Here is a 16,288-nt window from a genome sequence, read left to right as displayed (position 1 = left end):
TTACTTTAGGAAACCCTTGCCCACTTGTCTTTAGAACTTTTAAATATAGCTATCACAATTACCGAAAGAAATAAATTTTCAGACTACTGTATATGCAACTTCTTACCATTGCTTTAATTCCACACTACAGGAATGACTATGTTCACCTAAATCCTGGTAAAAATAAAGTCACTTTGCATCTAAGCTGAACTTGCTTTTTAATTCCAGAGCAAGATCTATTTTACATTACAAGCTATAGGAAATTACTCATCTAACTAGTAAATCCTCCAGCATCCTTGACATCAGACAACCGAATAAGCACTCTTAAAAAATAAAGAAGGTGGCAAAAGGAAATGTCAGGTCATTTCTCTATAAATTTACACACACATACACATGCAGTGTTCACACTTTCACATTCTGGACATCACCTATAGGAAATCAAACACTTCTGCCAGGATTTTGTAAGTCAGTTTAAATCCCATCTCAACAAGGTACTTCACCACGTGCCCAGCTTTTAAAACCGAAACGTCCCGCTGCTCAGTGCCATGTGGTTCGGTACATCGCTGCAGTAAAGCTTTAAAAATAATCACTAACACATGGAACAGTAAGAAATGTGTCAAGCCATTTGACATTACAAAACTGAATAAAAAAAGCACAGAAAAAAATTTTTAGCCCATTAGAACACCTCGACAAGCAGCCTAGAAAAGATCTTTTTCTACTAAAAAAAAAAGGGGGGGGGGGGGGCGGCCTTCTAAGAGGTTGGGCAGGGCACAAACAAAATCTGGTTTGCTTCCTATGGGATCACACAGCTCCCATGCATATTCAGCTTCTTCCATGACACAGTACAGAAAATATGTTTGCTAACAGATCATTTGTGGTGCACATTCAAATCAACGAAACTCAGAAATTAAGGCTTCTGGTGGTGGGAAATTCAAGTATCGTTCTCGAGGTTTTTTGCTCTTTCAAGGTGATTAAAAAAACCCCGACGACCCTTTTCCATAACATGGGTAGGGAATGAGCAATCTCACATTAAGAAGACTTCAGAACACAAACTCTTCCTCAAATCCATGCAGGTGATGCCATCTGAGAAAGTGGCTCCCGCAGAAAGCATTCCACATCCACCAGAAAGCATCCATCCACTCAGCCTGGTGAGCAACTTCTGAGAGGCCACAAAATACACCAAATAATGCCCTGCTTCAGAGAATATGGTTTATTTTTAACGTGTTCTTTTTGGTCTTATCTTCTAAATTACTCCTTTGCAGCTTCCATTACATATCCCTTCCAAAGGCCTCCAAATATACATCTGAAGCAAAGCTTAGCTGCGATCCAATGCAACGAACACCAAACCTTTATGAAATAAAGGCTTTTTTCATTTTTTTTAAAACAATCTGCAGAGCATCTTTCCTCACAATACTGCCCAGGAAAATCATCTCCATTTAATGAAAGTCGTATTTACTTCACACAGCTCTTTGAAAACCACAAGGGACAAAGCCCAAACTTCTCCTTCGCCACCTTTCTGCTCATTTTTCACAGCACCTGAAGGATGGTGCCACACACAAAAATTCTCACAAGTGTGCAACACCCACGAGTTTCCACAGGCTCCAGCGTTTGTCCCCAAATGTTCACAGGAGCGTGGGTAAGAGACCCACCTCTCTAAGTGAACACAACTTGTTCTGCATTTTCCACCCTGCTAAGTTGAGAGAGAGACAGGATGAGACTTGAGTGACAAAGTTCTTCAAGACATACAATTTCAGCAGAAGTCAGTGTCATAAAGACCTTGATAATTTCACAGCGTCACAAAATCGGCCAATTCCACTTATAATAAAGCCATAAGAGGATCTCCAGTTTGCTAAAACCCCTGAAAAATACTACAGAAATTGCAAGAATTCTTTCTCAGACAATAACAAACTGTCCTTAGTTATTCCAGATAAATCCCACTCTAGAAATGAAAAATATATAGGGAATTTGGTAAATCAATCTGGGGATGACACAGCCCGAATTTACTGCTCGGGGTTTGGAGATGCAAATAAATTTCTGCCTGGTCTGGGTATGTCAAACCTGAATCTATTGCACTGTGAGTAGGAGCACCTTCCCAGTAAAAAGGGGGCGAGCTAGCTTTCGCTCACCACAGGGTACCAGGGGTTTATATATTTACATTGCTAAACTCAAAGTGTGTTACCAAATAAACAGAAAAGTCCACTTGTGCTTTAAAAGACTTCAAGGCCAGGTAGGATTTTGCTTTAGAAAGTAAAGATATGGTTAAATGTTTATTAATGTCTAACTCATTGCTTAGAAACATGTAAAACTCCTTTCTGATCCTTCAAAATGAAATATACTATCCACCAGATTCCATTACTTGCTCTATTAAATTTAAATTTACTGTATTAATAAGAAAAAAAAAATCTTTATTTCCTTTTCCTCCCAGAGTATCATCTAGTTTTCCATTACTACAACTAGAAATTGCCAAGAAAATGAAATGCTAAGGCACAGCAGACACTGCTTATCTTCTGATTAAATCTTAAGACTTTGTTCCAGTGGGATCATATTTAGTTCTCTCAAATTCAGAACAGTATTTCATCCCGTCTCGACATCCCAACAACGACATTTTATAAATATTACGAGTTTCTTGGACTCCCTTCTATCCATGCTGCAACGAGCAAAGGAGCACCAGAAGAGAGATTTTTTTTCCTGCATGGGATTTTTTTTTAAACCTTAAATGTAACCCAGCCTTCTTTCAATTCATCTTCTCTAGGGTTTTTTTGGAGACATCTGGAAGTCTCACCAATTTTTTTAAGCTGTAGCAAGTGTGAAAATCTTTGACAAAGGGTTGTCTTTAAAGTGTTAAGATCTTGTTGAGAGAGAGGTGTTAGAAATAATAAACAAGCCTTTAAAGCAGCCTAGAAGTTCTTTCAAATATTCTAAAGGCTGGGGAGCAGGTGGAGAGAGAGGCACCAAGACGGGACCTGGATTTCTAAATCCAGGAGGAGAAAACAGTAATTAAAAGTAAATAAAACTCTGCACAGTTCTTTAGACATCAGGGGGGGCGGGGAAATCAGAAGAGGAGAAACTAATTTCCTCACTTTCACTTCCGCACACTCTCCTCAGTGTTAGCCCATCTAATCCTCCCAGAAGGTCCAATGTTCAAGCAGGTAAGATTTTATGAGAATAATTACCTTGATTAGAGAGTTACCAGTAGTAAAATTCCATTCATAGTGATAATCAAATGCTGATTATTTATTTTACTGATGTACTTATTTACTTAATGAATATTTTCAGTTTTGGAAAAGAACTGGTATGCAAAGAAACTTTTCCAATTCTGCAAACCCTTCTGAAGAGCAGAGCTCTTCACCAAACAGAGCATAAAAAATTTATCTGTACAATGGCAGCTTCTTGGTTTCCACTCTTAGGGTGAATTTGCTTTTAAAAAGCTAAGTATCTGAGAGGCATTTCAACATGAATTTTCAAATTATTAAAAGAAATCCAGTGATTAGCTCTAGCACCCTTTTTTTCCCCTCTATGTAGTTTATAAAGCCACACAAATATAGAACTATCGCTGCTATTACAGAACCAAGGACATGGGTGTATTGCTAGGAAATGCATACTTGGACTTACTGTTTTTTTTTAATTCTTCCAAGTCTACGATTTTTGCTGCGAGGCAACAGGGGAAAAAATGGAAAGGCAACACATCAACCTTTTAAATGTTAGTGGTGACAGGGAATGAGAGGAGACTGAACGATACCACCCATCATTTCCCAAAGTATTTTAAAATGTGTCCTGTAAAAAGTAGTTGACCTTAAAATTTGCTTATTCCCTCACTTAAGCAAAGAGTTACCCCATTCTCCAAGCACGCAGGCAGCAGCCGGGGTGTACGTAGCAAGACCTCGTGTCCTCACATCCCTGCTATGACTAGCTAGCGCCTTATAGATGCACCATGGAAAATAATTAACAACAGCAACAGCATTCCCCTTGGATCTGTTTTGTGCCAACTTAGCCTTTTTACATTTCACGCCGGTTTACTTCTACATCAATGAATAATGCTTTGCCATGAAACACCTTCTATTTTCACAGCCCGGGCTTACAGCTCCTCACCGTGCCTCGGAAAACGACCCGCAAAACCCATGGGACGGTCGCTTTGGGTTGGGCGAGAACGCCCAGTGACCTTACCTGTCGCTGCTGGTACTGCTGCTGCTGCTGATGGAGTCGCTGCTGGAAGATCTGCTCCTGGATCCGCTGCCGCTGGGGGAGCGGGTGGGTCTGGACGCCTGGCTGGCCAGCCTCTGCGGGGACTGGGTCCTGGACTGGGACGAATGTGGCGACCGACTCCTGCTGTGCTGGTAATTCCTCTCTGGCCTTCTGCCTCGTACCTCCCGTGTAATATCATCCCTGTAGATATCCCTGTGTACCACACTGGGCAATGTAAACTGCTCCCGGGCCCTAGGTTCGTAACGGGGGTCGTGAGCATCAAAACGGTTTGGACTTCGACTCCGAGAAGTATAATAGAGCCCGTGTTGTAAAGTCCGCTCTCGAGGATCTCTATAGTAATCCTGATCGTAATGTCTCGTCCGATCAAATCCTCCCGTCCCCCGCTCATGGTGTCCATAGGCACTATGTTCATAAGCACGCTCCCTGTTATCTGAAGCCCTGCGTTTAGGAAGGGGGAAAAATACTTCATCAGAAAGGGGCAAGCACAACTAAAAGCATATCATGCAAACATTCACATCAGCACTGAACTTATTTTTGCTACTGCTTCTCCACTAAACAGCAAAAACCTATCAAGCGAACACTGACAAACTTAACATTTTACTTGACTCCAAAGTTACATTCGTATACAACAAAGCTGAGCAATCATTTTGTTTTAATCACAATATCAGGCTTTCATGACCAGCATCTTGCCTGCACAGGAAAAAAATACTGCTTTCCAGTGCAGAAACTTCATTTAAGTTGTGTTTGGTTTTCTTCTTTTTCTTTTAAATTCAGTAAACAACAAAAACTTCATGTTTGTGGACATCATAATTAACTTCTTTTTTTCCCCTCCATTTTTGCTAAAGAGCTTCAAAAATTTTTCTGGAATTTTGTAATTACTGGAGCTCTTCTAATTATCCTTCTGCAAAAATGGCATCACAAATTGGGCTGTAGCCATGAAAGCCTCCGTGCAAAGCATGACCCAGAGGTAAGAAGCTGCTTTCAAAAGGGGTAGCATAGCCCATAGAGAAGACCCAGAAAATTAGGGGTTTTCTTGCTGCTGTTCTAAAGTATTTCATCCTCTTAGAGGGAATTTTGTTTTTATCAGACTGCTACACTTGATTCTCATCAAAGCTGCATACACTAAATAATGTCAGAATACTTAAAACTGCAAGGGTGCAGGCCCCTAGAAGACACTAAGACCCTACACAAGGAGTATAAATTAAAGTTTTCAGTAGATGTTTTTGTTTGTTGAGGCTGTTCTTGTTACTGCAATCACAGAATTTATATCTTCACAAGCACACTACTTTCAAGTAGCTATGGTCCATTTTGTTTCAGTATTTCAAACGTTTTGTATGTCAACTGAGGAAGGCTCTATGTTCTAAGACAGTTAGTGTGATCTCTCAAATAAAGAGATAGTAAAACTGACAGATAAAGTTAAAAGAACACTGCAAATAGTTTAGTAGTCTAATTTAGACAAGTACCAGGATGGTATGTCTAAGTTACGTCCACAAAATGAAAGATCAAGAATGATTTCATTGAATGTTTAAAAAATACTTGCAAAATTCTAAATATGTCAGGGTAGCCAAAGTTAATTTAAAAATTTAATTATCCATCTTATGAAGGACATTTCAACCTTTTTTTTTTTTTAAGCCTTCTCTCTCAGATTCTTCCTTCAGAATCAATTATTAGTCACTTAAATCCCCTGAATCCTAATAACCCAATTCTGCCTTGTGCTTCCTCCTCCTCCTCTCCTGCATCACAAGTCTGTCTTCTATTTAAAATGGCAGAAATACTTCAGGTATCTTTTATAAACTGAAAATGGGATTTGAATCTTTTTCGATTAGCATCTCAGGAAGTTCCTTCCATTCCTTCTCCAATGAATCACTAGATCCTTAATCCTCTAAATATATTCATCCTCTGTTGTTAAATTATAACTAATTTTCAAGCTTTCTACAGAGCTAGCTCATGTTTTGCCTGCATTTTTTCTCTCAAACTATATATAAGAAACTACCTAACCAGTGCAACAGAAATGTCATTAACTTATACATCGGCTTGAAATTCATTGTTGCCTTTCTATTTTCATTATCTCTTGCTTGCAACAATGGCATTTTGAAAGATATTTCAGGATCTGGCACGGAAATGTGTCTCTCTCTTTTTCCCCCTTTTGAAGGACCAAGATCAACAATTTTATAAACGATTGCATTTAGCATCCTACAAAGTGTTAATCAGTGAAAGCTGATTTAATGAGGTAAGAGAAAAAGCAGTATTTTCTAGAGGGTTACTGCTATATAGCTGACATAAAAGAACAAAGTCCTTATCCATGAAAAGGACACAGAAGACAGACAGAGGAGCTAGCAGAGCTGAAAATCTAATGGCTACAGTGCTTTTTTGATTTATCTATTAGTACTAAGTACTACTGGAGTTAGTGGAAAGAGAGGGTTTGACTTGGGTTAGGAGAGGGGCTAATATACACAGGGCAGGACATACCAACCTTTTCCAAGTGTGGAAACACGACCTATATTCCCAATTAAATCTAGGGAGAGAATTGTGAACATAACTTCCCCAATTTTGGCCCCTCTTACAGGGGTAATCCACCTTCTTAATGGGCAAGGGTGTCAAATGATATTTTGGATGAACCAACAAGGAAAAAAAAAAATCTTAGTGACAAGACAAAAAAAAAAAATTCCACTGGAAGGAAGTAGTCCCAGACTGAAACCATAACTCTGAAACCCCCAGACTTCTTTCTTGAGACAGTAGGCACTTAAATAGATCCATTATTTTAATTTCCAGCCCTATGTCTGAATCAAGCAGCTGGTAGAAGATCACCCAATGCACGAGGGCACTCATCGCTGCTGGCCAGCAGGCATCCTCTAGCCGCCTTTGTAACCATCCAGCCCAGTCATTTTTCACTGGTGTATCCACAAACTGGTATTAGCACCACGTCCTTAAAACTAAAGTATGTTTAATGTGGAGTAGCAAAGAGCTTTTTAAGAGACTAGATAGTAATCCACTCCCCATGGCTATTGGCGTCTTGACTGTATACCATCCAATAAATTCAAGGCAGTAGTTCTTATCCCAGCATTAAAAAAAAAACACTATAATTTCCAAAATTTAGTAATGTCCATCATCTCTTTTTGCCAATACCATCAGAAAGAATAATCCCAATAACTTGGAAATGATGTAGATCCAAAATGGAAGCGTCACAAGCTGCCTTCGGTCTTCTCCATCCAAGCGTTATTTCCATGGCTAAGTGTTGTCTGTAGAATCCAAGGGGCTGCATCATTAAAGTCTACTAGAAATTTTGTGGTGACAATCCAATTAACATACCAACTGCGTACAGTGAGAACTGAGAACTAGGCATCAAGCTTTCACAGAATTTTAGGTTCTAGTATTCCGAAGATACTCCATAGAGAACTTCACCACATGTTGTAGAGTTAAGATAGCTCCATCTGGCAGCAGGGATACATCCGAGCAAGGCCTTAATATTATCCAAGAAATGGAATCATTACTTCTAGAAAAGAGTAACTCCAATATCGATGCTGGCCAAAGGAAATCTTCCATCTTAAAACCACCTTATTTCAAGTGTAGATATCCAACCAGCTGCAGAAAACATCCTCTATGGATCCACAAGGTACCAGCCACTGGGATAGAAATCACTTCCGTTTCCAACCCAAAATAGGAAACATAGATAATTCCCAAAATTTTAAATCCATCTGGGGGCCCTAGATACGAGTTTGTGTTTCTCACCATATCAAATACAAAATACCTGCCTAGAGAAACCTTGGAACTTACCCATCAAGTCTCCGCTCATAACGTCCTTCCCGTGCATGAAGCGATGGTGGGGGGCCGTAAGTGGGCCCCCCCCCACCTCCTCTGAACCCAGAAACCTCTCTACTACGAGATGCTATGGAAACTGTATCATCCAATCCCCGAGCAGCACTGGGAATGGTTCCTGGTTCATTATAATCCGTCCGTAGGTCTCTATCTCCCATTTTGTTGACAGAGTTGTGTGCCTTCTGCGCACTTTTGATGTCCACAAAATCCACAAATGCTGCCACTCCACCTTCCGACCCCCTCTTAGGGAGTATTTTGACACTTTCAACACGTCCATATCTGGAAGAAAGGCAAAGCAGAGCACATATATTAGTGCTGGTAGAAAAAGACCGCATGTAACAACATTGCCTCCTGCAAAATCAACATCAGTTTCACACCGTTCGCCCTTCCCATATGGCAGGAAAATCAACCTCAAAGCATGGTAGAGGTTGGAAGACCTTTTTTTCAAGAAGAGGGAAAAGCCATTTGTGGAGGGGAAAAAGCCATTTAAACTTTCTATCATTATATTTAAAACTCCTCTCTTTTGGTTAGCCTACCATGAGATTGCCCTTTTTGTAATAACAGCAACAGCAGCTGAAGAAATAGAAAGGTATTCGCAATTAGAGCAGCCCTTCTCATTTTCAATCTGATGAACAAGACATAATTAAAACAAAACTGTGTCACAATAAGTAAAAATAAAGACATCCCAACAATTTTCTTAAGAAAAAAATGACCTTGACACAGCAATTCCACTACTCCGATCTATATTTAATCCATTCAGCACTAAAACAAGAGTCTTCGTTCTGATCCTTGTTCCTGATCTCAAACCCATTTATTTACAACAGGCTCGCAGGACACTTTTGAAATGTGGCTGACACAGGCACCCCCGGAGTGGGGTGCTTCTGGGGTTCAACTTTACATCCCCTGCCATGGACCAAGCCGCACAACAGGCATGCTGAGGAAAGCTGATGGGAACGTGACGCCACCCTACTTAATGTATGTAAAGTAATTGCAACACAGGCACTTACGGATGAGTAAATGTCTACGTAAAAAAAAAAATCAAACATGTTTGTGTCCACAAGAAAACATGATGTAAAAATTTTTTTAAATAACTTGCATCAACTGATAGCAGAAAGGATAAAATGGGAAATATGAACATAGCAACGTTTTAAAACAGCCAAGAACTGCAGGTTGCATTTTGGTTGCTCATTCCTCTCAGCCAAGAGATTTTGAGCAAAACAGGTAAGGGCTTTTAACTGCAGTTGTTAATCCACAACAAAAAGAGGTAAAGCATATTTTTGAATGCACTGACAAATGGGAAAGGGACACACAAATTAAAAAACTAATCAAGAAATCTTTGTAAACTCTATGAAGAACGATTGCAAAAAATTTTCCATTCGCAAAGGCAGCACAATGCTGAACAGATCTTAAACAAGAAAAGCTGTTTTCAGCTATACACGTAGGAAAAAGCTAATACAACTGCCTGTCTGAGGAGCAAATGCTGTCAGAACCTGCATCTGACTCTGTTTTACGCATGGCTTTCCATACACCTTAAAATTCCATTATTGCTGTTGGATGACTAATCCTCAAATACAATTTGAAAACCTGCCTCACTGACTGCTGGCTTCTCACTCCAACCTGACCTACTACACTTTATACATAGTCAGGTTTGGATTTAGATCTCATTTTCTCTCATTTATACTCCACCGAATACAGCGCACTGTCCATTAAGGAATATGCATGCAAACAAGAGCATCTTTCAAGTCAAGAAGTGCTTTGTTAGGCATAAAATGGCAACGTCGCATATGGCGTGCATTCTTGCATCTAAACTGTCCAAACCAGAGCTTGCCACCTTTGTACTCGTGTACAGCACGGTGACGTTAACTCTCTGGAGTTTCCTAACCTGTGATACCAAACTGATGCAATGGTTATTTTTTATTCTAATTAAAAGCTGCAAGAGGCAAATAATGGCAAATGGTACTGCAGGAAAGACACTTCTGGAAGTCTGCACTCTTCCGAAGCTGGATATGGTTATCTTGCCTCAAAGGCAAGATTTAGAAAGACCAGAAGAGTAGAAGATATGGTTAATAAAATCTGTGCAAGGAAGAAAATGGCCTAATTGGATGGGGCACATGTAAAGAGAGAAGAAACAGGAAAGGAAGAAGGGGGAAGGAAACCAGGAAAGAGCCTATTTGAAAAAATGTTCATGCCATGAATGAATGCGACAAAAAATATGAAAAATAATTAGGTATCCTAGTTAGCATCACCCTTTAACAGGCGTTTCAGTGCCAGTTCTCTACAGACAACAAAGGAAAGAGGTGATAGGACAGAGTGCTCTAACTCTCATACCCATTGAGTTTTTCTTCTAAATAATGTAGTTACAGAAGTGACTGGTTAGAACATGTACTCTCCTTTTGCTCACTGTTTACACATTCAGTTTCTGGCAACAACAAGCACATACTTTGTCTACAATCTTCGGGGGGGGGGGGGGAACAGTATCTAAGCATTACTCAAAAAAACTAAAATCCCAATTGACCTTCTGACTGCAGTCACCACAGCCTACTTTGTATGAAGTGCTGCCTGCCAGTTACATCAGAAATGGGCTCTGAAAGACTTCCCGCTCACCATCCTGACAATTATTTCCTAATTCTGAAATCATAACACGTATGTGTTATTGGAACACACGCGCAGACAGACCTCAATTATTTTTCTTTTGCTGCAGAAGATCCAGAAATGTGTTAAAATGTTCAAATATTCAAGCTAATGCTGCCCAGAAAGCGCAGAAGATACAGAACATCGACATAATATCCCCACCATGTACCAACAAATTACCCAGCAAATGCACAACTCTTGCAGATGGAGCTTAATTTTTATATTGGGAAAAGCGTACCTTGGTTGCCATTACTTAAAAAATTATTTAGGTTTTTTTTTCTGAATAAGAAATGGATGGGGGAGGCTACTACTGTATTCCACTGCAGCCATGCTCCTAAATCACCCCACTCGGAAACGGCGCGTTTTAATCCGTCGGTTATCCAGATACATAAATATACGCTGCGCTTTGGTGCCCTGCACCGTACCCTTGACGAGCACCGAGGATAATCTGTGACAATCGTCTTTGCTGAAAGCGAGGGAGGCAGACGGGGGGAGGAGAAAGGGAGCAGAAGTGGGGGGATGAAAGAAAACCGAGGAGAGAGCCCTGAGTATTCAAGGACAGCTGCTGGAAGAGGAAGGTTTGCATTTTCCTTGCCCCAACGTGGTCCTGTGATTACACACATCCTTCGGTCCCCCACCGTGAAGATTAATCTGTCTAGTGATCCGACCCAGCCCCACCCGTTGGCGTCTCTCCGAGCTGCTCCCGTCTTGGCAGATGCTGCTGGGAGGAGGACCGCATCGAGGGGAGAGGAGGGGAGATCTGCAGTGCTGCATCACCAGACGGGTTTACTGCAGCAGAATAATACATTACAAGAAAAAAAAAAAAAAAAAAGAAAAAAAAAGATGCTTTTTGGAGGGCCAGGCGAAGAGAGGCGGCAATAATGCCATTTCATTACGCAGATCACAAGGCAAGATGGAGGCGAACACGCTCCAAGGAGCAACCTTTGTCCAGATGCCGAGGGCTGGGAAGAGGGGACAAAAGACAAGGGGAGGCATCGCCACGACCTTTGGTAACGTTCGCAGAGCGGCTCCTCTCAACCTTCACCTCGTATCTTTATACCTGTGCGTCAGCCTTTTCCAAGAAGGCTGTGTTTCACAATCACTGGCAGACTGAACAGAAAACAAAGAGGCGTGTTCGCTCAGCTTGGAATCCGCAGGCCCTAACAAAAACAAGGCTTTTTAGCGCCTCTTCCCGTCTGCAACTCATGCCGATTAATCATTAGCTCCATATTGTAATGAAGGCGGCCGAGGCCATATTTTTGGAGGGGTTTACAGTTCAACCCGAAGCAGAGGAGACGAGGACGTGCGAGAGCTGTTATGTCACTGAGCCCCTCCACCAGCACAGCACGATCGCAGCACCCAGCTGTAAACAGAAATCTAGTGGCCTTTTCAGAAAAAAAAGTTGCTCGATAATCACTGCTTGAACAAAGCCACACTAATCCAGCTTTTCAGACAAAGAAAAGGAATTCATAATTTAAGCATTATCGGTTTATTCACTGTAGATCAAAGCACCTCTATATTCAAACAGCTGAAATGTCTCTGGGCTCTTGGCATGGCTCCTCAGCATGTTTCTCTCGCTCTCCAGCCCTTCCTCCTCCCCAGCTCTTCCTCCTCCCCAGCTCTTCCTCCCGTACCAGCAGTCAGCGCGGCCGGGTTGGGAAACGCAGTCTCCGCCAATGCAAGGCCAGGCTGGTTCCTCCTCCCCAGGGGCGACGTGTCACCCAAACACAGCCGAAGTCATCCCTCACTCTACAACTTTCCCTACACGGGGGTATTCCCACCCTCAGCACCGTTGCCTTTCCATTTCTAATTAACCATTTCTTCTTGGGTGCTTACTCCAAACATTCATTTTTCTGCCCAGTCTCTGCTATTCTCAAGCAAAAGAATTTTAAACAAAGGATGGACTATGAGAAAGCCAGCCAGGAAATGTTTAGTAAGCAAATGTTACCATTTAGCCACAATATTTTATAAACTGATTAGGATCTTTATAGAATGATATATACATGATGGGAAAAGGTAGGTCGAAATCAGGGAGATTTGCTTTTTGCATTTAAATCATATTTAAATCATATTACCTCCCTATTTCTCATGTTAAGCTCCCCTCGAGCTTCTGAAGACCTCTTATCCCAACCATTTTCATTACTGCAGAATTCTGCAGGTCAGCTACATCCCGGTGTAAAAAACTTCACCATATTTTTATTCAGAAGCTGGCACAACACTATGCTCCAGATACTTTTAAATGCAAGACACATTGCAAGATCAAAAATAACCCAGGAGTTTTTCATGCTTGTTTCTGCACCGCTCATTAAGAGCATAATTTGACAAGACCTCCTGATACAGCAGGACATCTGAATATTTTGGATTCACTTGGATTCACTTTGACTAAAGCCAGATATCTTTTAGCCATCTGAAAAGCATGGGTGATTTTTTCCGTGCCACGCTCAAACTCCTTCCTCCTCCATTATTATATAAACCAGGCAAGCCCCAGCCTGCATTATTCAGTAAAACGCTCGCACAGCTTGAAGCTTTTCTTGGCCAATCGCATTCCTCTTGCTTTGTTGTTATTTCATAACAAAATAATGTGACCTGAAATAATACTTAACCAGATGTCTGCACCTCTTCTCCTTATTCATAACTCCAAATGAGTCCAAATATCCCATGCTAGGGGCTACTCTGGTCCTGTACAAAGCAGATCTGCTCCAGATAGAGGGAAATGCAAGATGTGCAAATACTAAAGCTGCCATAAAGAAGGTTGCCATCGCCCGCTCCGCAGGGAGTTTTTAGCCAGGCTGCTGAACTCCATTAACATCAGTCTCCTGCTACCACGGACATTCATTTCACAGTCTAAGAACTTGGCCCACTGCAACAGCACATGCGGCTACTTCCCACCCATGTAATACGCAAAATAACACGCCAGAAGAGCAGCAAAACCCACTGCACTGCAGTCTTACCAGCAGCAGCAGGACACCAAGCCATGGTGACACCTACCCTGAAGAAATCCTGCTCTGAGTTAAGCATCAGCTTCTAGTATCACCAACTCACGCCATGAACTGCACAGTGAGCGTCTCCCTCCCACACCACCAACAAAAGCAGTGTTTAATATTCACCGCTGTAAAAGCTCCAGCAACACAAAGGGACTTGTGTCTTTACACAGGCATTTGTAAAGAATAAGGCACTGTAATTGATCACAATGACGGTGTTAATATAATAAAAAAATATACCATATAATAGTTGTAACATGCTTGGCCTAAGAAAATTACATACCACCACGTTCCATGCTTCATATTCATTACAGCCACATACTTTACTTGCCACAAAAACTATTTTCATACTTCTAAATATTTTTAGAAAGGGAATTTCATATCAAGAGTGGTCTGAGACAGTATTTCACCACCTTCAGACCTGAGCAGCACAAGTCTTTGGGATTACACTCTGCTTCAAGTAATGCAGAGTATCAGTTCAGAATCTGACAATATCATCATGTGCCTAGCACGGAAGGAAGACTTGAGAACTTACAAATATACAAGAATAAAGGAATCTAAACAAAAAGCACTCAAAAATGCACAGACTGCATTATTGGGTTTGGGTCCTATCATAAATACAGTAACTGATCTATAGCAGACAGCAAAACCAAAGACAGACCAAAAAGAAGCATGTGCACAGGGGTGGGTTGAAAATAACGCAAGTTAATTGAAATGTATCTTGATAGAAAGAACAAGCAGAATTCCAGAGTCCTGGAAAACTACACTGAAAATCAACTTCAACAAATGTGGGGAACTGTCACCCCATGAGCCACAATCACTTGTCTCTGTAGGACTGTCACTCACCCCCAGAGAATTTGTCAAACGATATCTCAAATGCTTAACGACAAATATGGCAACGTACACACGGCTGCTGGCCTTCGCTAGCAGCTGCGCTTAAGGGAGGTCAAAAGCAGTATTTACTATGCACAACTCAATGCAACGTCTCATCACTGAGGGCCTGATCCAAAGCTGGCTGAAGGCAGGCACCTTCATTCCCAAGGGCACCAGAGCACGCTCTGCAAGGGAGCTAGCGCACCAGAACGCTCAGGACATCAGAAATCCCTCACATCAATGCACAGGCCTTTCAGTTATATCTTGAAAATTGAAAACCGGCTATTCAGGATTGTGGTGAAAATACTGCAAGTATTTCTCTAATATACATAGACGCACGAGCCCCTTTGAAAAGCCCGACAGCACCATTTTGTAACACTCCTCCAAACACCTGATCTTCCCCCAATTTTCTCAAGAAATACGTTTAAGTGACAAAACCCACTGGGACGAGGGTACCAGCACAAAGGCTGCCAGCAATGTATGGAGCACTTCCAGCAGCCTTGAGAGGAGATTCAATGTATGGTATTGGCTCTCCTTATCTCCAGCTGCTACACTGCGTTAAAGACAGCTAAAAATAAAACCAATTAAATGCCTCTCTAGTTCTACCTTTCTCGGCACAAAATCATAGAATCATTCGGGTTGGAAAAGACCTTTGAGTCCAACCGTTAACCTAACACTGCCAAGTCCACCACTAAACCATGTCCCTAAGCACCACATCTACATGTCCCCCCTCCAGGGATGGTGACTCAACAAATTCCCTGGGCAGCCTGTTCCAGTGCTTGACAACCCTTTCGGTGAAGAAATTTTTCCTAATATCCAATGTAAACCTCCCCTGGGGCAACCTGAGGCCACCCCTCTTGTCCTATTGCTTGTTACTTGGGAGTAGAGACCAACACCCACCTCACTACAACCTTCTTTCAGGTAGTTGTAGAGAGTGATAAGGTCTCCCCTCAGCCTCCTTTTCTCCAGGCTAAACATCCCCAGTTCCCTCAGCCACTCCTCGTAAGACTTGTGCTCTAGACCCTTCACCAGCTTCGTTGCTCTTCTTTGGACATACTCCAGCACCTCAATGTCTGTCTTGTAGTGAGGGGCCCAAAACTGCATTTCGAGGTGCGGCCTCACCAGTGCCAAGTACAGGGGAACAATCACTGCTCTAGTCCTGCTGGCCACATTATTTCTGATACAAGCCAGGATGCTGTTGGCCTTCCTGGCCACACGGACAGCTCACACTCAGCCGGCTGTCAACCAACAACCCAAGGTTCTTTTCCACCAGGCAGCTTTCCAGCCACTCTGCCCCAAGCCTGTAGCGTTGCATGGAGTTGTTGTGACCCAAGTGCAGGACCCAGCACTGAGCCTTGCTGAATCTCACACAGTTGGCCTCAGCCCATCAATCCAGCCCATCCAGATCCCTCTGTAGAGCCTTCCTACCCTCAAGCAGATCAACACTCCCGCCCAGCTTGGTGTTGTCTGCAAACTTACTGAAGGTGCACTCGATCCCCTTGTCCAGATGACTGATAAAGATTTTAAACAGAACTGGGCCCAATACTGAGCCCTGGGGAACACCACTTGTGACTGGCCACCAACTGGATTTAACTCCATTCACCACCACTCTTTGGGCTCAGTCATGCGGCCACTTTTTTACCCAACAAAGAATACACCTGTCCGAGCCATGAGCAGCCAGTTTACTGTGGGAAATGGTGTCAAAGGCTTTACTAAAGTCTAGGTAGACAACATCCACAGCCTTTCCCTCATCCACTGAGCAGGTCACCTTGTCATAGGAGATCAGGTTAGTCAAGCAGGACCTG

At 42.1% G+C, this 16,288-nt stretch overlaps 1 protein-coding gene across 4 annotated transcripts in view; it reads right to left on the bottom strand.

The window, feature by feature from the left end:
• The window catches only part of SPEN (spen family transcriptional repressor), a 71,602-nt gene that overhangs the window by 40,312 nt on the left and 15,002 nt on the right, over positions 1–16,288 (bottom strand). For all 4 annotated transcript variants that reach the window (XM_069780386.1, XM_069780387.1, XM_069780388.1 and 1 more), the window contains exons 2-3: positions 7,957–8,277; positions 4,144–4,620 (exon numbers count right to left, since the gene is read on the bottom strand). In XM_069780386.1, the coding sequence (XP_069636487.1) occupies positions 4,144–4,620; positions 7,957–8,277 (798 nt within the window). The remainder of the gene's footprint in view (positions 1–4,143; positions 4,621–7,956; positions 8,278–16,288) is intronic.

This window comes from Haliaeetus albicilla, chromosome 4 (assembly GCF_947461875.1).
Source record: "Haliaeetus albicilla chromosome 4, bHalAlb1.1, whole genome shotgun sequence".
In the NCBI taxonomy this organism is placed as follows: domain Eukaryota; kingdom Metazoa; phylum Chordata; class Aves; order Accipitriformes; family Accipitridae; genus Haliaeetus; species Haliaeetus albicilla.
The sequence above is the reverse complement of the archived record's forward strand: the minus strand, read 5'-3'. Positions and strand labels throughout refer to the sequence as shown.